Source organism: Vanacampus margaritifer, chromosome 13 (assembly GCF_051991255.1).
Source record: "Vanacampus margaritifer isolate UIUO_Vmar chromosome 13, RoL_Vmar_1.0, whole genome shotgun sequence".
Taxonomy (NCBI): Eukaryota; Metazoa; Chordata; class Actinopteri; order Syngnathiformes; family Syngnathidae; genus Vanacampus; species Vanacampus margaritifer.
The window spans coordinates 24,222,318-24,242,603 of NC_135444.1; the positions used below are offsets into that span (position 1 = coordinate 24,222,318).

At 46.3% G+C, this 20,286-nt stretch overlaps 4 protein-coding genes across 6 annotated transcripts; 2 read left to right on the top strand and 2 right to left on the bottom strand.

The window, feature by feature from the left end:
• Nucleotides 1–109: 109 nt before the first annotated feature.
• LOC144062421 (antihemorrhagic factor cHLP-B-like) lies at nt 110–1,775 on the bottom strand. Of its 2 annotated transcripts, XM_077583795.1 has the most exons (7): nt 1,531–1,775; nt 1,169–1,279; nt 1,021–1,105; nt 755–924; nt 582–698; nt 371–451; nt 110–303 (listed from the first exon to the last, which is right to left on the bottom strand). In XM_077583795.1, exons 1-7 carry the CDS (start codon nt 1,726–1,728, stop codon nt 160–162), a joined length of 906 nt encoding a protein of 301 aa, XP_077439921.1. In that variant the 5' UTR covers nt 1,729–1,775; the 3' UTR covers nt 110–159. The 2 variants fall into 2 exon arrangements, with proteins under 2 accessions (XP_077439921.1, XP_077439922.1); XM_077583796.1 differs by lacking the exon at nt 582–698.
• Nucleotides 1,776–2,225: 450 nt separating this feature from the next.
• On the top strand, nt 2,226–9,602 carry sass6 (SAS-6 centriolar assembly protein). 2 transcript variants are annotated; one of them, XM_077583776.1, is made up of 16 exons: nt 2,226–2,443; nt 3,924–3,984; nt 4,997–5,076; nt 5,152–5,256; nt 6,235–6,403; nt 6,732–6,809; nt 7,000–7,119; nt 7,193–7,384; nt 7,722–7,916; nt 7,985–8,074; nt 8,259–8,438; nt 8,751–8,832; nt 8,904–8,992; nt 9,076–9,140; nt 9,214–9,311; nt 9,407–9,602. In XM_077583776.1, exons 1-16 carry the CDS (start codon nt 2,382–2,384, stop codon nt 9,460–9,462), a joined length of 1,722 nt encoding a protein of 573 aa, XP_077439902.1. In that variant the 5' UTR covers nt 2,226–2,381; the 3' UTR covers nt 9,463–9,602. The 2 variants fall into 2 exon arrangements, with proteins under 2 accessions (XP_077439902.1, XP_077439901.1); XM_077583775.1 differs by having other exon boundaries at nt 2,367–2,443; nt 9,079–9,140.
• Nucleotides 9,603–10,466: 864 nt separating this feature from the next.
• On the bottom strand, nt 10,467–17,291 carry LOC144062407 (leucine-rich repeat-containing protein 24-like). The gene is made up of 8 exons (XM_077583772.1): nt 16,777–17,291; nt 15,896–16,110; nt 15,158–15,244; nt 14,826–15,017; nt 14,182–14,350; nt 13,832–14,097; nt 12,801–13,364; nt 10,467–12,170 (listed from the first exon to the last, which is right to left on the bottom strand). The coding sequence occupies exons 2-8, from the start codon at nt 16,097–16,099 to the stop codon at nt 11,790–11,792; spliced, it is 1,863 nt and encodes a 620-aa protein (XP_077439898.1). The 5' UTR covers nt 16,100–16,110; nt 16,777–17,291; the 3' UTR covers nt 10,467–11,789.
• Nucleotides 17,284–20,122, top strand: dohh (deoxyhypusine hydroxylase/monooxygenase). The gene is made up of 6 exons (XM_077583794.1): nt 17,284–17,440; nt 17,891–17,997; nt 18,302–18,469; nt 18,545–18,621; nt 19,222–19,468; nt 19,551–20,122. The coding sequence occupies exons 2-6, from the start codon at nt 17,892–17,894 to the stop codon at nt 19,859–19,861; spliced, it is 909 nt and encodes a 302-aa protein (XP_077439920.1). The 5' UTR covers nt 17,284–17,440; nt 17,891; the 3' UTR covers nt 19,862–20,122.
• The last annotated feature ends 164 nt before the right edge of the window (nt 20,123–20,286 follow it).

Genomic DNA, 20,286 nt, shown 5'->3' on the forward strand with positions numbered 1-20,286 from the left:
CCAGGGTCAGCAACAAGATAGAAATTGTTTGGCACGCCAATTTACATTCAAGTATGTTTGCTCAAACCGGATTTAAAAAAATAAATAAATAAAAGTAGTGTTAAATAACAAGTGGCAACTGCTTTCAATTTTTTTTTTTTTTATTGTAATCAGATTACGTCACTTGAGCGGGAAGGGACAAATGTGATGTATGGACGGCTCGGGCTTTCTCAGCTTGTCCTTACAGACGCAAGCTTCCGGACTTTGGTGGAACAGCGGCTTGCAAACGGCTTGCGGCTCACCGGTCGGGTGGGGGCCCGCAATCTGTGGACAACAAAGGAACGATGAGGCACTCCGTGTGAAAGTAGCTGCCTTGCTTTGTGTGACTTGCCTTAGGTGGGTACATTTCGCAGTCAAGTGTCCCAAGTTGTTGGTGCGAGTTGTAATAGGACGTTTGGCAATAGACGTGATGCTTCGAAGAAAAACAGCAGCAGGTTAGGAGTGCATTCAGTCACTTTGCAGCTTCAAGAAAAAAATAAAAAATATTCAAGAGTGCGACACAAATCTACACTTAAAAAAAAAATAATGAATGTTGATGTTACAGCTCTGTCCGGGCAGAGAGGCGAGCAGGCCACAATAGCATTCCTGGCTCCGGTGGGACACGACGTCTCCACCAGGGCGAAGCTCAGCTGGGCGATGGCGCCGATCCTCACGTCATCCTAACAAAAGAGGAGGAGTTAAATAAAAAGCAGAAAAAAGAAAAACCTCAACTCACCCTGATTGTAACATGAGCCACTTCCATCAGGGTGAAGTAATTGTGATGTTTGCTCTCCCGGTTGAACTTGACAACAGCGTAGTGCGCCGCCTTGACGACGGTGGGCTCGTCCAGGGGCAACAAGCGGGGGCAGGCGGGACAAGTCGTCAAAAGCTCCTCATTGGTAAGTTCTGCACACACGTACCGTCTTCCCATCAGCGCAAAAACACTCAGAAGCCAGTTGAGAAAAATATTTGGGGGATCAACCACAAAGTGTGTGTGACGACCTGGTCGGGTGGTGCATTCGTATTTGGTGATTTTGGCCACGCCCCACATCACCCAGAATTCAACACTGCAGGTGGCCACTGCGCCCTGGAAAACAAAAAACACAATTAGAATATCAGAAGCAGCTGTGGGGTCCGAAAGAATATTCACCCGTTCGTCGAGCCGCCACAGCTGACATTCGTTGGCAGGTTTGGGGTTGCTGAAGTGACATTTGGTCTGCACAAGCTTCACGTTCACGTCGATGTGGCAACCGCCGGAAAACTGAAAGACAAAAAGTTGAGGGTGTTAAGACACTTTTCACCATCAACATGCGCCTCATGAGACGCTCCTTAAGGATGCAGTTTGTGCCACATGTTCCCACTAACCATGCTAGGTGGCTAAATGTTAGTATTGCGACAACAAAAAACATTGTCAATATGTGTTGGCATTTGAAATAAGTATTTTTTTTAAACAACAAATGAATGTTGTTTTACCAGTAAAGGATACAAACAATCATCATGCTAAGCGCTAACCTGTTGGTAACTGCTGCTCTGGACCTCTTGCAGCCTGAACTTGAACCCGTGCTTGTGCCTCCCGTTGATGTGCCGCACGGCCATGCCAGCCGCCGCCTTCACGCTGTCCTCGCCGCACGTCACCGTTTGGGTCGCCACAAAGCCTGGCAGAGCCGCCGCGCACCAGAGCAGAACCGCAAATAGGTGAGTCGCCATCATGACAAACGATCGAGAAGCGCAAGCAACGCACGGCAGTCGTAAAGGACAAACTGCTCGCAAGCACTTTAAGGAGGCTGACGACCAATCACAGAGGAGGACAAATGCCTGACACCTGTGTGCTCAATTAGCACACAGGTGTGGTGGGCGGGTCTTCAATCAATCACCATGGTGACGACTCATTGGCTCAGCTGAGTGTTGGGAAAGAAAAAAAATACAAGTTGATTGTTTTAGGAAAACGTTATATTATACGGAAGCGTATTGCATTTACTTGAGAAAAAAAGCTATTGTTTTCTCGTAATAATTTTTTTGGGGGGGAGCTTTGTTTTTTATTTTTGGTGTGAATTTTTTCTTTTCAGTTTTATTGAGTTTTTTTAATGACCAAAAAAATATCCAGGAGAAAATATCCAATAACATAGAATAATGAAAAGAAAATACACACAATAAAAACAAGAGGTATTTTTTGTCAAGTGAATGCAATACATTTCCGTACAAAGCGACGAATGGGTTAGGAAATAAAGTGCTGCCCTGCCAGTTCTATCAATAGGGGGCGTTAATGCGCATTTTGCCGGCAGTCCGCGGAGAAAGCCGAAACAGCACGACGAAGAAGAAAAGCTCAACAAAGAAGAAGAAATACGATCGGTTGGCGGTCTAACATGGAGGCAATCTTCAGCGAACTTGTCAAAGTTATCATTAGATGTCGACACTGCGACGAAAGGTACACGACAAAGGCGCACTTGAGCTTTTTATTAGTATTTCATTTCATGTTTCACTTGACGGTTGGTCAAGTTTGCCGTCTTGCTTGAACGACCGACTGTCACTTAAGAGTTGACAAAAGTAGAACATAGCAGACGTTAAGTGAAATGGTTTACGATTAATTCTATTTTGGACGCTTTGTTTGGCCATTTCAACGGTTTCTTAATTGTGTGACTTGTGTTCTTAAAAAGTGTGAATTGGAAGACAAAATCCAATTGAAGTGTCTCAAATATTTGTATTGATGAAGCTAGAATAATAAATCTAACTATGCCTTTTAAAAACACATTTATTTATGCTGGCGTTTGACACGAGTTGAACTGGATACCTCAATTGTATTGTTTTAATCTCTATTTTTTATTTATTGTGTTTTATCTCAATCGCAATTTTAATTCCCTAGTTCTAATAGGGGGTATTTTATTTATTTATATATATATATATATATATATATATATATATATATATATTAGCTGATCCAGATCTATCTCCTATTGTGTTTATCATCGTGTTATTAATATGTGAATCAATTTGGGCAGTGTTCATGTAAACGTGCTACATAAATAAACATTGACCTTAATAGTGAGATGAACGTATTTTTCTAGTGCCGCCACAAAAAGAAAATTCACTGACATTCATATTGTTTGAAATACATTATTTGGGATCTTGCATTTCATGTACAATACAGGCCAAAAGTTTGGACACACCTTCTCATTCAATTCATTTGCTTTATTTTCATGACTATGTGCTTTGTAGAATCTCACTGAAGGCATCAAAACTATGACAACAAATGGAACACATTTGGAGTTATGTACTTAACAAAAAAGGTGAAAATAATCAAATAAATAGCCAATGAGCTTCAAAAGGTAGTCCGTCATCTGAAAGGCTTTTCCAACAGTCATTCAAGAGCAAGAGTATGCAAAAAAAATAACCAGAGCAAAGGATGGCTATTTTGAAGAATCTATAACATAAAACGTGTTTTTAGTTATTTCACTTATTTTTTTGTAAAGTACATAACTCAGTTCATACATCGTTTTGATGCCTTTAGTGAGAATCTACAAAGTCATGAGAATAAAGCACATGCAATATACAAGAAAGTGTGTCCAAACTTTTGGCCTGTGTGTGTTTTTAAATACAATACCGATTGTTGATATTTTTTTAGGAAACTTGCTGAATGGAGCTATGGAGAATTTTGATTGCAGAAGATTTGATCTAATTAAACTTATTCATAATTGTGTTGACTTGTGTTTTTATATTTCGTTTTGTTCACAGTTTGTTGCATATTTCTTGTTTGTTTTAGTTTTGCCTCGTTTGACGCTGCTGTCCATTCTGCAGCCATGTCGACGTTGCAAACGACAATTTTTTCTCAAAGGCCTTATGGATGAATGAAGGTTAAATAAAAACGGCGTAAAAAATGAAAATAAACGATGGTGATTTTCTTGTTCCAGAAAAGCACACATCCGCGTCACTATTGAGCTTCAGTCGAGCACAAGTTGCGTTCGCCAGCAAGTGAGTATGCCGTTGGTTTATTTGCAGTAAAAAAGAAAGAAAATCCTTGCAGCTTTTTGGTCTTCACGCCATCATTTTTTGTCTGTCGCCACTCGCCCCTTTAGGCAAAGATGACATTGCCGTATTTATTCTCGCTTGCACTCACACGTTGACTTTGTCACGGTCTACAAATGAGTCGAATACCATCAGTTTGAGAAAAACAACTCAAGAGGCACAGTGTGCTTGCTTCAGTTGAAGATTACTGAAAACTTTTAATAAAAGCATTTAATCATTGTTGATATGCAACGGTTGATAAATCAACAACAAATTGATTATCAAATGAATCCATAATTGTTTTTGGGAATCAATCAATCATTTGGAGACCTTGTTTCATTTAGAATTGTCCAAACGCTTGCAATTTCTCAACCAAATAAATTGTGAGATTTCTGTAGTCTTCCATGAAAGCAGACTCACAACATTTGTGTTTTCTCCAAAATAAGACGTTTGTGTATACTGCTATAATGCTCAACATTTTTGGCATCTTTTCTGAAATGTTACTGAATCATAATTCATTTATCTTGGTGCATTTTTGGCACTGTCAATTCAAATTCATGTCCTGTTTTTGAATAAACGGATTGTTTATTGTTGATTAATTGACAAAATAATGGACAGATGGATTATTTCATCATTGTTATTGGTCGTTAGATTCGGCACTAAAACTTTGCATATTTAAAAAGCAAAATATTCAACCAAACCATATCAGCAGGCCTAGCTAGTTTATTAGCTAAATGCTAACATATAATGCAAAAGGGCTGTAGATGTGGTACCGATGATTAGCATGAATTTTACTCACAAGCTTTCATACAACTTCTACTTTAACACACACAGAGCAGCAACACATACAAACAGCATCAAAGTGGAAATTAATTGGGGACCTTCTCTGCTTCTTCCTCTTGGACACAGGTGTGTCACTTTTATGGGAGGTGCAAGTGAAGTGATTTGAATGATATTTTGTGTGTTCTTTGCTCATCAGGATCTTGTGGTGAGATTAACCAATGACGCCGATCCGCATTTTTTCTTCAGCCTTACGATATCTGAGGAAGACTTCCAAAGGTTTGCCTAAGAAGAAGTGCGCACAATCAATGTGCTTTTGTTTTTCCAACTTAATTTTTTTCATCTTGTGTGTAGTTTGAAAGTCCAGCAGGCGCTCCTTATTGAATTCACGTCATTCCCCGAGATGCTGACTCAGCTTCTTGGGCAGTGCCAGTCGGAGCAGAATTGCAGCCATCCCAGGTACGCGCGCACGCACGCACGCACGCACGCACGCCGCCTTCCAATGACACCGCCACCACTCTTTCACTTCCTCCTGTATCAGGATTGACCGCTTCCACTTTCTCATACACAACACCAGCTTTTGTCTCTGTTTGCCATCATGTCACACACACTAAGCCTGTAAAACTCGCTAAAAGCACAAATGTCCTGAATTATGCATGCAAGAGCTCAAATCTTTTCTTTTTAGGAAAGTGAAACATCATTCGTTTGTCTTCTTTTTAGAAAAGTCATCCATTTTAGTTTGTGAATTGTGCTGTATCCATACAAACTGTTGTCATGTAGCAGCTTACTTTTGTTTTCTTTTTCGTAAAGTGCAATATGCGTAGCGTCTCTTCTTTTTTGGTAAGTGCCTCAGGAACAGTTTGATGTATTGTGTAAACACCAATGACCTTTTATGATGGGGTTTGAGTTCCACGTTATATAAAAGTCTAGCCTTGAAAAAGAAAGTGATGTGGACAGGCGTCCATAGACAGCGATTTGGCGCCGGCTACTCAAAATTGTCTATTTGCATGACGTCATCTTGGCGAGCAACTTTGCTCTTCAAGTTTTTCCCGCAACGACGACATAAGTCGTTCTCGACTGTCTCTCTTTGGCCGGATGTTGGATTTGCGACGGATAGGACAGTTGAGCAGCCGCACTCTCCGGCAAAACCGCCAGTGAGTCTGGATTTCCAGGCTAATAAAAGCCGGCATCTTTTCTTTGTCTCCATTTTAGCCTGTAAATGGATTATGCTAGAAAAACAGCACCGGAATTTGCTGATTAAATGTCCTTGGAAGCTCTTTTTCATGAAGTCGTTTCAAATGAGTTTGACTTGCTGCCCAAAAACCAAAAAACGGATGCCGACCCTTGACATCCGCCATCTTGTTTTACGGAACGGCACGTAGCTAGCGAAACTTGCATGAGTGTTGTTTTTGTTTGTCTTTTTCTTTCGCTGCGCAGGTTCCAGCTGCTGCTGTCATGTGACTCGCCGTCCCTGGAAGGCCCCGCCCACCTGAGCGTGATGGAGACCAGCTCCTTCAAGCACATCGACCAGCTTTCTCTCAGGCTGACGCCGGGTTCGGACAAGCACGTCAAGGACTACCTGGCGTCCTGTCTGGCCTCTCTCAAGGTGACGCCTCATTAAAAGCGGCTTTGGTGCTCGAGGGCCGCATTTTCTTTTGAAAGCGGACAGATGGGCCTGCTCGTTCCAGTATTCACTTCTGGTTTTGCATTTTATCATTTAGTATTCATTTTATTGTAAGTCATTCGCCAATGACCTAAAAAACACATGAACAATTCTTTGATTGCCTCACGAGGTAAATTATTGAAAGAATACATTCAAATGAATTTGATTTCAATGTGCACGAAGTACGCCATTTATTTATTGTATTTATTTATTTGCCATTTTCAGGCTGTTCTCCCAAAATGGATGCCTTGTTTGTCGTCTTGTGTTTCAGGTCGAGAAAGAAGCGCTGGAGGTCAAACTGCAAAAAACTGAAGACGATCTTACCAGGCGGCTCAATAACGCCGAGCAGGTTTGTTTGTTTATGAGCATTTTTCAAAACGGCAAATGGAACAAACACAAGCTTCATTGATTAATCCTCCGAAGGCCAAATATCGGCGCTGATCATCGGCCTAATTATCGACCCGGCCGATAATCAGCCTATCAGACTAAAACTTAAAAATGAGATTAAAATGAGGTTCCATGTTGCAACGTCGTTCCAGACGCTGTCCGAGAAGAAGAGCGAGACGGAGCGTCTGCGTCTGGAATGGACCCTGCAGAGCAGCTCGCTTTCCAGCCGTCACGCTGACGAGTTGCGGTCCGAGCGGGAGAAGGCGGCCGAGGTGAGGCCCCAAAATCCCGCCGCGCACCCGCTGCCCGCCACCTGGACGCCGCGCTGACGGCGGCGTGTCACAGTCGCAGGACGGCCTGCGGCAGCAGATGCGGCGACTGCGGCAGGATCTGGAGAGCGCTCAGCAGCGCAGCAGCCTGCAGATGCAGAAGCGCCTGGCAGAACTGGAGACCTCCTGCAGCCAGCTGGGCGACAGCAATTACAAGAACGAGGCCGCCGTCAGGGATCTCACGTCCAAGCTGGCGGGCGTTGAGGAGGTTTGGCGATGATTTTTTTTTTTCAGCTCCCATTTGTTGTCGGCATGCGTTGTAGACACGCATGCCATATGGAGACATTCTTTTCATGATATATATTTATATTGTATATATATTTCACAATTACCACTAAAAGGAATCCATTCTTTAAGCAAACGTGATTTGACTTTCACGATGAGCCAGAAATAGCTTGTAAACTTTACATGGTGAACTTCATTTGACCTCATGTCAACTTTTCAATACACAACAGCTGAAGGTTTTTGGCACAACATGGAGCTTAGCAACAACATTCACAAGAGGGAGCTTGGCAGAGGTCACTCTGGACTTTGTGTGTGCGCAGGAGTACCAGCGCGCCACGCAGCAGGTGGCGTCGCTGCGGCGCGAGAACGCCACTCTGGACGCGGCGCTGCACGACAAGAAGCGGCAGGCCGAGCAGCTTCAGGCGCGAGTGCTCTCGCTGGAGCAGGAAGCCAAAGACAAGGAGCAAAAGATGAGTCGAACCCAGGAGGTGCTGAAGGCCACGCAGGAGCAGAAGGTTTGTGGCCGCCGGCTGCATTAACGTTGGGAGGCCAGCGCCGCATCACGCCGGCTTCTGTTCTGCAGGAATCCTTCAAGGAAAACGCCGACAGCAAAGAAGCTCAGCTACGGAAACTTCAAGCCGAGATGGAGTTCTTATCTGCGGACGTCAAGAAGGTTTGTCGTGTTGCTTCTACTCTTTATATGAACTACAATGAAAAGTCCAAAACTCTCCATGTGCAAATGTTGGCGGCATCTTGGATTGAATGGCATCAGAGCTCCATCTAGTGGACAAACGGCGCAAGGACATGATTCAGAGTCGCTTGAAGAGGGTTTGAATGTGTTTCTCGCACGTTCTCAGGGCAACGAGATCATCAGGAAGTTTCAGTGCGAGCTGCAAGTTCAGCAGGACAAGAACAAAGACAAGAACGTGGCGCTGGTGGCGCAGGAGAAAGTCGTGCGGGAAACCTCCGCCAGATTGGAGCGAGCCCAGAAGGAAGTGCGGGATGCTCGCCGGCAGATCCACGACAAGGACCAGCAGGTGACGACCGCGCACGAGGCTGACACCCGCACATGTGGGGGTTTTTTTGCTTCATGGTCGGGCCCACAACTTGTGGGGCCCACTTGTCCTTTGTGGAGCCATTTTGGAGGACAACTTTAGACCTCTTTTGAGGGTCAAGAGTTTAGCTTTGATTTGGGTTATGGTTGAGGTTACGGTAAGGACGAGGGGTAGGCAATCATTTTTGATTGATTGGTTGGAGTTTAGGGGGAGGGGCTAGAAAATGCATTATGTCAATGAGATGGCCCCACAAAGATAGTAAAACAAGCGTGTGTGTGTGTGTGTGTGTGTCAGATCACAAGTCTGAAGGAGCAGCTGGAGTCGAGCGTGCAGAAGTTGTCGGAGACGAAAGAATTGTTGCAGAACAACGAGAACGGTGAGAGGCGTCCATCTTGTACGGAGCGCGCAGCGCGAGTGACACGTGCGTTGCTGTGTTGTCGTCGTCAGTGATCAGTTGGCTGAACAAGCAGCTGAACGACAAGCAGCTGAACGAGAAGTATCCGGACGAGAAGTATCCGGAGCCGGCGGGACTTCGGGTAGGAGAGCGCGCCGTTGTCTTTGCCGCTCGGACGCACTTGACCGAGCGCTCGCCGTCTTTTGTCGTCTCGTTTGTTCCCAGCAGACTCACTTTTATCCTCACGAGACAAAAGCTGCCGCCGCTCCTGACGTCCTTCGCAGACACGCGTGAGTTGACGCGACTTCCTCGCAATCAGAATAACACCATTGAATATGAAACGTGAACGTTTACGGCGAGCAGAGCGAGCGACTGCGTCGGCGGTCTGGATGCCAAATATTTTAAGAAGAGAGACGACAGCATCCCCGTTGCCGCGCTTCCCAACGCTCTCATTCCCAGAGGTGACTTCACACGATCGACTCGCGTCACGCCACGACGTCACAATATGACGTCACACATAATCGACAACATCACGTTTTTTGTCTTTCCTCGTCAGATTTGCCGGCTGCACGCAGCAAAGCTCCTTTGCCTTCAGCGTACTTCCCCAGTTAAACGCACACACGCACTCTCTTGATGTTATGATTTGCACACTTCACGCTCGCATCCTGCTTCTTTGTTATCGTTCAGGTCGGGTCGTCCGTCATTGTTGTTCACTTTGAATTGTTTCTTGATTAAATTAAGCTCAGATTGTGGTTATTGCCCTCGCTAGGCTGCCTTTTAACTTTCAGAGTCGCGTGGAAAAAAAAGGAGTGAGGGCAAAATGGAGTCCCATTTGTAAACAAGCAAAATGATGAATCGCCATATTAACGGTCACGTTCAACTGCGGCGTCGCTCATTCTTGGCTCAATTGATAAAAGGCGGTTGCGTAGTGACCGAAGGTTCGTAATTTGATTCCAAAAAGTTAGTTTTCTCTGGTTTTTGCTCGGAAACTCAACGAACACGACGATGCTTTCACGGTAACATTTCTAGAGAGTCGATCTGGTGCTGCTCGCTCGGAACACACTTGGAAGAGAGTCAATTATACTCAAAGTATTTCGACTGTGTACGAGAGGACTGGCCTATCCCATCACAATAAACTAGTAAAGTTTTTTTCACTCAGAAATTTTAAGTACATTTTACAAGGACTTTTTTTTTTTTGTTTGTTTTACATTTTGTTTGTTTTTTTAAAGCTAGCACAAGGGTTGCGGAACGAACTACGGACCTTCAGGTTGGGAGACGTCTGCTCTACCACCTGAGCTTTGCCACGCCTACTCTTTGCTGATATCCAGGAGACCCCAAAAATTCTCTCGTACAACAAAATATTTTACTCTCGTCCAAGTGTAAATTTGAATCTGTTTCGAGTCAAACGTACTCTACAAAATTGACTGTGTATTTTGTCACTGAACTCAGTCGATCGCTGTAAAGCAGCTGGCAGACAGAAAATTCATATTTCTGTCATGAGGTTAAAAAGGAACGAGTTAGCAATGGAGACGAAACCTACCACTGTTGCCATTTCATTTGGGCATTAATGGAGGTTTCCGTCCTTTGTTAGCAAACGAGTTAAGCAAGCAAGCAAGCAACATCGTTTGTTTTATTGACAAGCTCGTCACAACTCTTCGTTGGCACAAAATGTTAAACGATAACAAACGTTGCTATCGTTTCAAATGGGGGGGGGGGGGTCGCTTCCTTACCCCCCCCTCACATCCCTCAAACCTGTAGGAATGAAAACAACAACACCAAGACTGTAAACACGACAACTGCTACATGCTAACGAGCACAACCACATTTGCTAAAAATGACGAGCGTGCACACGCACGTGAGAAGGACGAGCACGGACGCACTGGAAAGAAAATTCCACAAGCAAGTCTTCATTTCTGGGGACAAAAAGGTGTCATATCACAAAAAACATAAAGTCACATCACTGAAGCGATTGTGTGAAAGTTTGCTGACGCGCTCGCTACTCGCTCCAATTTCAAACTTTTTTACGACTTTTTTTTTTCAGTGAGGAAAAAGTGTCACATTATTCTTAAGACTTTTAAAATACGCTTTTCTCTGGGAAATGAATATGTTATTGTCCCCCAAGAAATATTTTCCTGAAATTACATTTGAAAGAATACATCTGTGGAGAAAATATGTTTTTTCCTTTTAAAAAAAACAAAATACATCTTTTTTTCCCTCAAAAAAATACATTTGAGTAAAATTCCATCTTTTTCACCTTTGCAGAAATTTTGATTTCCTGAGAAGAAAAATAAGCCTTTTTGTGAAGAAAAAACTAGGAAATTGATCTTAAGCTTTGACTGATTTCTCACAAAATATGCTTGGGGGTGATTTTCAAAAAACACAACATTCTGACCTTTTTTTTTTCCCAAAACCATGAAAAATGTGCAATTCTTCTGGGGGAGGAAAAAAGGCATATATATTTTTTTCTTTCTAACAAGACACTGACTTTTGTGTTGCATGTGTTGCACTAAAAGGCATGAGGGGAGTCATTCTCTAAAAGGAAGCTTTGTTTTCGTATAGTTGCGCAACAGGGCAAAGTGACCTGAACTCACCTTCACTTTAGCTCATCGTATCATAATAGTCGCACCCATTTTGTTTTCTTTCCAGTGTGTCCGCAATACTCCTCCGTACGCTAGCACCTTGCTAGCCAATTAGCATCCCCCTTCTTGGCCGGTTCAACAGTCCGTGGCAACCGGGTCTTTTTGGCATGGTTTTTGTCTCGCTCTTTTCCCAAAGAAGACAAGTACGAAGAAGAAGCACGTGCGCGAGAACATGACCAAAGTCCAGAAAGCTCTCAAAGCGTCAACATGGTTTGTCCGAGGAGTTCCGATAAAAACGCCGAGGTCGGGGGTCGCGGCGTCGGCACGCCCAAGCCGTCGTCGTCGCCAGCCGGCCGGTGTTCAGCAGTGGATCTCGTAGGCCATCTGAGAGTCCACGAACAAGCCGGCGTGGTTGAGGAACACGCCCTCGCCCTCGGACGTCATGACCGGCTCCGCCTCCCCGCCCTCGCCCGCCATTCTCCGCACGGTCCGAATGTCGCCGTCCGCCTCGCCGGGGCTGGCGGGCGGCTGCGGGCCGGCTGCCGAGGAACCCGAGCGGCTGCTGGCGTCGGAAGGGGTGGGGCCGCGGGCCGGTGGTGCGGCGGGCGGAGCCGGCGGCAGCACGGGTTTGGCGCGGTTCAGGACGAACATTTCGTGGCCGCGCTCGTCCCGGAACTCCTCCAGCTGGGCGAAGGTCGTCGGCCCGTCCGAGTAGTCGTTCACGTACAGGATGCTCTCCTCCTGATGCCAAAACAGCAGCGGCGGCAACGTCACATAGAAATCAAGCTTTTTCTTCAAAAATGTACGGGAGACGATTAGGGCCAAAAGAGAGAAAAAAAAAAGTTGGCAGGATTATGACTTTAAAGTCAAAATTCTTAGATTCAAGTCAGAATTTTCAATTTAGAATTAGAATTCTGAGAATAAAGTAAGAATCCTGCCAACCCTTTTTTCTTCTTCACTGGCCCTAATTAATCCTCTTTTGTAATACGAAACTAAACTTTCCAGGGAAAAATAACTTTTCTCTGAATAATAACTTTTCCAGCAGCAGAAAAAAAAAAAAAAAATTCTAGTTGGGAGATTCCAAAAAACGTTTAGTCTAAAAACTGTTCTGGAAAAATGTATTTTTCAAACAAAAAAAATTTCTGTGAAAACAAGGTCCCCCCCCCAAAAAAAAAATATGACTTTTCTGGGGAAAAATACTGTCCTGGCAAAACTTAATAACTTGTCTCAAAATTACAACAGCGTAAACAAAAATAAACTTTCTGGGGAGAATGACATTTTCCCAAAATAACCTCAGCTCTGAAGAAAATTCCTCTTAGTTAAGAAAAAAAAAATCCATTTGTTATGAGAGGATGTCGTGCGTGTGCGTACCTTGTGTGCGGCGTGCGCGTCCTTGTGGCCCCGCAGACGCCGGCTGTAGATCATGGCGAGCAGCAGCAGCGCGGTGAGCGCCAGCAGCGAGATGCCGGCAGCGATGGCCGTCTGCGTGGCGGCGCCCAGCGCGCCGAAGGCCATGCTGCCCAACGCGTACAGCGGCTCCCGGCTCACGTCGCCGCCGCCGCTCCTCAGGCGGGGCCACGCCGGCGCGTCGGGGGGGCCCGCCTGCGCCCAGCCCGCCCAGATGGACGACGATGACGAAGACGACGAGTTGATGGCCAGTTGGAAGGTGACCCGCGCCGCGCCGCCCGCGTTCCAGGCCTCGCACTCGTAGAAGCCGGCGTGCGCCACCGTCACGTTGCTGAGGAAGAGCATCCCGCTGCCCGTGTCGGGGTCAAAGTGCGCGGCGCCGCCGTCGCCGCTCTTCTGGACGTGCGCCCGGCCGCCTTCTGAAGGCTCCCCGCTGCCGCCCGCTCCTCGGGTCCCGCCGCCGAGGTCCTGCACCAGCCCTCGGGGCGCCGGCGACACCTTGCCTGAAGACGCCTTCCTCCAAGTCACCTGCCGACAGGTGAGCACTCAAAGAATTGAAAGTCATTTCTCAACAATAAATACGTGAATAAACAAGTATTACAAATAAAGTACAAAAATTGTCCTTTTCATCAAGATGAAAACTTTTTTTTTTAAATGCTGTCGGAAAAACTTTTTAAAAATATTTCTCTCAAAAAGTTTTGTTAAAATTGAAAGAATTTTTTCAAGAACAAATCTTGGAAGAGAAGAAACATTTATTTAATGTTACGTAAGTTGAAAAAAAAACATTTTTAAAAAGTTTTTAGGTGAAAATGCTTATTTTTAAATTATTTTTAAGGAAAAAAATGACAGGCAATTTCTTTCAAGAAATGATGATTATTTTTATAAAGTCGGCGCTTTCAAGAATGCATCTTTTCCTTCCCTTAACGTACATTCTGCCGTACCCAAAAACAAAAGAAAATGTGTTGCTGTTTTTGCGAGGGCGCGTGCGTGCCGACCTGCGGGCGCGGGTATCCGGAGGCGTGGCAGGAGACTCGCAGACTGTCGCCGAGGCGCACCGCCAGCCGCCGGGGTTCCAGCTGCACCAGGGGGGGGATGCACACCAGGCTGTTGGGCGGCACCTCCAGCAGGCCGAGGCGCGACAGCCGCGGCGGCTCGCGGCAGCGCAGGCGGCGCCGCTCGGACGAGCTGAGCAGACGCCGGCCCTCCTCGTCCATCCAGCTCCTCAGCCAGTGCAGGGCGCAGTCGCAGCGCCACGGGTTCTCTGCCGACGGCCGGGCGGTGAAGCAGCATGTGGCTCCTTAACCATTGCGCGTTTGTGTTTGCGGGCCATTTTGCGGAAGCTCACCGGTGATGCGCAGCACCTGCAAGCTGACCAGCGGCCAGAGCGCGGCGGCCGCCAAGGTGTGCAGGCGGTTCCCGCTCAGGTCCAGCAGCGCCAGCGACGTCAGACCCGCCAGCGCCTGCTCGCCCACCGCCTCCACCTCGTTGCGCTGCACGTGCAGCTCCTGCAGCCGCTGAGGACGCAAAACAACGCGAGGGAAAAAAAAAGAAGCTCCACAACGTTCCTTTAAATTTTGCGAGACTCCAGCCCCAAAATCCGACTTTTAATGAATAGCCTACTTTTTATACGAAAAGGAATTATTTAATTCATTGCTCAAAAGTTTTACTCTAAATGTCAGAAAAAATAGGTAATGAAAAATACAACTTTTCTTGAAAAAAAATGTTCTTGTCATTTTCATGTATTTTATTTATTCATAATTTAATTGAAAACACTGGACAGTGGACCCCTTCTGCCCCCAAAATGTTTTGTTCGAATCCACAAATTTACATACGCTATTTGCGGATTTTTTCATTTCAATATTTGTAATTTTTTTTACACCCGACAATGCTTTTAATTGGGCATCAGTTTGGCTCCGATTTCCCGCTGCCAAACGCAAGGGACCCCCCCGGGAAGCTTGCTTTTCTTTTTTTCCCCGTTGCGCGCCGCACCTGCAGGCCATGGAAGGTGAAGTCGAGCAAGCGTGTGATGTCATTTGCGGCCAGGTAGAGGATGCGCAGGTGTCGGAGTCCCCGGAAGGTGTCGGCCGTCACCGAGCGGATCCTGTTCCCGTCCAGCGCCAGCTCCAGCAGCTGCGTCTGCGTCTGGAACGAGCCCGGCTCTACCGCAGAGATGCTGTTGTTCTGCGGGGGGGGCGTTGTCCAGCCGCCACATTTCACATTTGCATAATTGTGGGCGGGGTTGGGCAGTCCAGGTTCAGAAAGGAAAAAGCCCGCCACAGTTTGGCCTTTTCCTTGGTGGGCCTGGATTTGACATGTCTTACCTGCAGGTAGAGGTAGTGCAGGTGCGCAAGCGGGGTGAGGTCCTGCCGGTGGATCTGACCGATCGCATTGTCCTGCAGAAATAGCGTCTGCGAGGATACGGCGACAACAACATCAAAAGGTTGGAAAGGTAATCGGGTCATCGAACGCGTTAATGAACACATATTTGAAGTTAGGCCAAAACGTTATTGAAATGAAGAAATAAGTCCTTTTTTTAGGCAAGTACGGATTCTTTTTTTACTTGGGAAAAATAAAGACTTTCTAAAACTAAAATAAAAAAACGGAATGACTTGGTCCTTGAAAAAGAAAAATCACCCTGAAGAAAAAACTTTTCATCCCAAAAAAGTACTTTTCTTTTTTTTAATATACCATTTTCTCTTTTTAAAGGATCTTTGTGCAGTTTGTCCCTTTTTTGCTCACGACTGCCACCTATGGCCCAATGCGTAACTGCAGCATGTGTGTCAGGCTCGTTCATTCTTAAAGCGACAGCCACAGTTGACAAACAAAGACATGACTGCAAATGAGGTAAGAAAAGCTCCGCCCCTTCCCAAAGAAACTGTGGCGTGTGACGTTCCGCACACTCCGACTATAAAGGGAAGATCAAAGCTGATGGGTGTGGTCAGGGTCAAACAGTCAGGGCTCGTCGTACTCATCTGGACATTGGTGGAGCATGCATGATGTTGAAAAAAGCCACAATACGACCTTTGTCTTTTGGAGTGCATGTTGCTGTTTTTTGTTACCTGCGTGGATGCGGGCACCTGCTCAGGTAAGACGAGGAGGCCGGTGGATCCGCACTCCACCGTCAAGCTGTAACATCGGCAGCTCGCCGGGCAGGAAGCGGAAGTGGCGGCCAACGGCCGGACGAGCAAGATGACGAAGATGATGCTGACCCGGGCCGTGAGGAAGGACTGCTGCGGCGGCTGCGGCGGCTGCGGCGGCTGCATGGCCACGCGCTCTGAAACAAACCAAAATTAAATCAAATTAAATTAAAAAAATTAAAATATTGCAGCCAGACCTCAGGTGCTGACGACCATTTGCCATTTTCGTGAATTTATACGCGATGGATTTCTAAATTGTAAATTCATGTCATCATATGTTGATGTCCGATTTCTAGCTTCTACTCTTGACATGTCAATCATGAGGGAGACAAATGGCAACACGATGGAAGTCATACAACTCCGCAACATCTGCTACCATCGCCCCTGCTTAACAACCAAATCGGTTTGCTCTACTTTTGGCTGAGAAAACTGTTTTTTTTTTTGTGGTTTGACTGTTGATTGCAGAAGAACTGAAGAAGAAGCTACAAGCTTTTTTGACAGCCAACACTTTTGGTAGTTTTTTTTCCCCTCCCTTCACATAAATGATGAGTCAAAGTGCTCGACTGGTTAGATCATAACATTCCACCACTTTCCTCCAAAACAGCTCTTTCATGATTTCAAACAAACAGTGTAGACAATAAACACGAATTGCAGCGGGGAAACCGCGACGGTCATTCAGGCAATAATGCAAATTCCTAAAACAATCCAATCAAGAAAATCGTCATGCGAGGTTGCCAGCCTGCATCTCATGCAATGGAGGACGCGTGCACATTGATTGTCTTGTCGTACTGTAGGTCGCCTACCTGGTGATGAAGACGGTGGAGGACGACGACGCGCTTTCCTTGGCAAGCGTCGACGATCATTTGACGTCCACCATGAGGATGACGATGAGGAGGAGGAGGAGGAGGAGGAGGAGGAAAATGCGCGGCCCGTGTGGCGTCGTCTGAGGATGCAAGAATTGACCGAAGGATGGAAAGCAAGGAAGAATGTCGTCCGAGCGTAAAGCTGCTCCTTGGTCTGCTTCTTCGAATCCAAACGTCAGGCGGCATGCGTTGTTCCAAAACACGCACGCAGGTGTTTCCTCGACGCCTCCCTCCTCATCCTCCGAACGCTTCGTTCGTCGCGCTGCTCACTTCCGCCCGCATTCTCTCCAAAATAAAACAAACGTCTGAAACACAAACACTGCAACGTGCACCGCTGTCATAAGTAGTAAACAATTAGTAGTTACTTAAAATAAAATGACTAGGCTGCAGTGCTACTTTCCTTGTGGATGGACGTTTGCGTCCATACGCACATTACTCGCCCCGCCTTTTTCACCTGACGTCACGCCTGACGTTTACGGAAGTCAATAGGCGTGCGAGCATTCGGCACAACACGGACCAGTCAGTCTGCCACAGCCAGCCGAGGCAATGAACTCTTATTGACCTGCTTCTGCGCTACCAACTGACGACTTTCTTTCATCGTCAGGTGCGCTCTTTAAAAAAATAAAAAATAAAAAATAATCGTCTTGAAAAATGTTTCTTTAGGAAGCTAACCGTCGCTGCAGCTGGTGACGTAACGCCTGCCTGTTTGAAACGTGGCTAGCTAGCCTAGCTACCTTTAGCATGTGTATTTTGGACCACATTCCTAGTAGTAAGACACGTTAATATAAACTTTGCGAACAAATACCCACATTTTCCTTATGTAGCTTGGAACTTTGTGCGTGTGTAAAATCATGTTTTTTTTTATGTTTAAGTCATTTGGGTAAATGAATTCTTTTATTTGATTCATTTTTGTTTTACGCCTTTGTTTTATGTATGATGACTGATTTTTACTGCATGTGCAGCACTTTGGATGCGGCAAAGGTTGTTTTCAAGTGCTTTACATGTTCATTTGAGGTGTGTGTGTGTGTTTTGTATAATGTGTGTGTGTCCGCAGGATGGCCAGTGTGGAGCACCTGGCTGCGGTGGGTTCTGTTCTGGTGGACCCCCGTCAGGACCTGACGCAGCGGTTCCGAGCTCTGTTCACCCTCAAGAACCTGGGAGGTACATTTCAAAACCAGGACAAATGGATCAACAAATGATCACTTACCTGTGTAAGACGTGCGCTTTAAATGTGGTCGCAGACATGACAAATGTCTCGAGTTTGTCTTTGAAGGAATCCTGTAAGCCAAAGTAGGTGATGTCATGTGGGTGATGTCTGCTCAAGAGAGACACGCCTACCATTTTTTGTAACCTCTGCCAAATGGACATTCCAACCAGAACATCTTCAAACTGTTAGTTCTTGAGTATGATGTGAATTTTTGTCTGAGGTGTTTCAATTCTGTGATCCTGCCGCGTTCCGATTTAGGCGCCGAGGCGGTGGAGTGGATCAGCAAAGCCTTCAGCGACGACTCGGCGCTGCTCAAGCACGAGCTGGCCTACTGCTTGGGTCAGATGCAGGACGTGCGTGCCATACCCGTCCTCAGCGCCGTACTCGAGGACGCCCGACAGGAGCCCATGGTCCGGCACGAAGCGGGTGAGTGGCGGCCATTTTGCCGAGACTCCCAACGCGTGGGGTACGTTTAAGCCAAGAGTTTGTGTGCGACTGCAGGAGAAGCCCTGGGAGCCATCGGGGACACTTCGGTTCTGGACCTGCTGAAGGCCTACAGCCAGGACCCCGTCATTGAGGTGCAAGGGATTGATAAAGTCTGCACACCCCTCTTCAAGTGCCAGACTTTTGTGGTCTCAAAAGGAGACCAAGAAAAAAATATTTAGAAAGTTTTACATCATTATTGTGACCTTTAACCTGCACAACTCAATTGGGGGGGAAAGGTCAGGGATGTGACTGTTCACAACAAACCAATCACATTCCAACTTTTGTTGAATGGAGCTCAGCACGCACATGACATCAACTGAATTTTATTTTGTTTTTTAAAGCATCTTATTTCTAGCATGGCAATTTTACACAAAAAAAGCACATTTTTTGTAAAAAAAAAAAAAAAAAATTCCTCAATAATAAACCTTTTTATACTTTTGGGGACATAAAAAAAACATGTTTTTTCACATTTTGTTTGGAAATAATGTATTCATTTTTTTAATGCTTTTTTTGCATTTTTAATGAAAAAAAATGTAACTTGAGGAACAACAAGAAAAAAAAAGGGGGACGTGTCTTTGTTTCCCTTAGTTTGATGTTGGGACCTCAAAAGAGGTTCGACTGCGTATGACAAAAGGTCCGTCAAAAGTCTGGCGTTTGCTCCCGATGTGAACTCGGCGTTGACGTGCTTGCAGGTGGCCGAGACGTGCCAGCTGGCCGTGCGGCGTTTGGAGTGGCTTGAGAGCGGCGACAGAGAGGCGGGCGACGTGGACGGGAACCCGTACAGCTCGGTGGACCCGGCGCCGCCCGCCGCCCGCCGGAACGTGCCGGAGCTGCGCGCCGCCCTGCTGGACGAGAGCCTGCCGCTCTTCGAACGCTACCGGGCCATGTTCGCGCTCAGGAACGTCGGCAGCCGCGACGCCGTCCTCGCCTTGGGGGACGGTGAGACGTCATGACTTGACCGTGTTTGTTTTTGCCATTTGAACTTGATTTGAGAATTGCTTCTTGGGTTTGTGTTTTTCAGGCCTCCGGTGTTCGAGCGCACTCTTCCGGCACGAGATCGGCTACGTCCTGGGTCAGATGCAACACCCCGCCGCCGTGCCGGCCCTCCGCGCCGTTCTGGAGCGCGACGGCGAGAGCGCCATGGTGCGGCACGAGGCGGCCGAGGCGCTGGGCTCCATCGGCCGGGACGAGTGCCTGGCCGTGCTGCAACGTTTCCGTGGCGACGGCGAGCGTGTGGTTAAGGAGAGCTGCCAAGTGGCTCTGGACATGCTGGACTACGAGAACAACCGGCAGTTCCAGTACGCCGACACGCTCGCCAAACTGCAGGGATGAACGGCGGGGGGGCGATTGGGGGCTGCCACTGCTTTGTGTATAGAAACGATCAATTAAACTTGCATTTTATGAACACAATAGGTGTGTTTATTTAAAATTGTATTTCAAGTAACAGTCTATACTTGTTTTTTGACTCGTGCTTGACTTGAGTTATGACGAATTGATGATGTCGTTTTCTAGTCTTGTTTTTGTTTGATTTTTGCTACTACGCTACTTGTAGGTTGGTTCTTGTCGCGATGCTTAGTTTTTGACTTGTAATAATACCTTGATTGGTTCTTAATTTTATTCTGGTCCACTAGACTGTTCTCCAAATCAAATGTTGTAGGTTGATTGATGTCATTCCTGAAGAAGTTGACAAATGGGATTAGAGTCGCTGGAAGCTGCTAAAAAAGCTTCTTACAGCTTTTAGGCAACTTACATTTAAG

What these genes read in the sequence shown, in the direction of transcription:
- dohh (XM_077583794.1), top strand. Translation starts at nt 17,892, where the DNA reads ATGGCCAGTGTGGAGCACCTGGCTGCGGTGGGTTCTGTTCTGGTGGAC. An exon ending in GCCAGGACCCCGTCATTGAG is followed by an intron (nt 18,622 to 19,221) that starts GTGCAAGGGATT and finishes ACGTGCTTGCAG; the next exon opens with GTGGCCGAGACGTGCCAGCT. An exon ending in CGTCCTCGCCTTGGGGGACG is followed by an intron (nt 19,469 to 19,550) that starts GTGAGACGTCAT and finishes TGTGTTTTTCAG; the next exon opens with GCCTCCGGTGTTCGAGCGCA.
- sass6 (XM_077583776.1), top strand. Translation starts at nt 2,382, where the DNA reads ATGGAGGCAATCTTCAGCGAACTTGTCAAAGTTATCATTAGATGTCGA. An exon ending in CAAGTTGCGTTCGCCAGCAA is followed by an intron (nt 3,985 to 4,996) that starts GTGAGTATGCCG and finishes TTTGCTCATCAG; the next exon opens with GATCTTGTGGTGAGATTAAC. An exon ending in TCTGAGGAAGACTTCCAAAG is followed by an intron (nt 5,077 to 5,151) that starts GTTTGCCTAAGA and finishes TCTTGTGTGTAG; the next exon opens with TTTGAAAGTCCAGCAGGCGC.
- LOC144062407 (XM_077583772.1), bottom strand. Translation starts at nt 16,099, where the DNA reads ATGCAGCCGCCGCAGCCGCCGCAGCCGCCGCAGCAGTCCTTCCTCACG. An exon ending in TCACCTTCCATGGCCTGCAG is followed by an intron (nt 14,351 to 14,825) that starts GTGCGGCGCGCA and finishes TTGCGTCCTCAG; the next exon opens with CGGCTGCAGGAGCTGCACGT. An exon ending in ACGCGCACGCCGCACACAAG is followed by an intron (nt 12,171 to 12,800) that starts GTACGCACACGC and finishes TTTTGGCATCAG; the next exon opens with GAGGAGAGCATCCTGTACGT.
- LOC144062421 (XM_077583795.1), bottom strand. Translation starts at nt 1,728, where the DNA reads ATGATGGCGACTCACCTATTTGCGGTTCTGCTCTGGTGCGCGGCGGCT. An exon ending in TGTGGCGGCTCGACGAACGG is followed by an intron (nt 1,106 to 1,168) that starts GTGAATATTCTT and finishes TTTGTTTTCCAG; the next exon opens with GGCGCAGTGGCCACCTGCAG. An exon ending in GCGAAATGTACCCACCTAAG is followed by an intron (nt 304 to 370) that starts GCAAGTCACACA and finishes TGTTGTCCACAG; the next exon opens with ATTGCGGGCCCCCACCCGAC.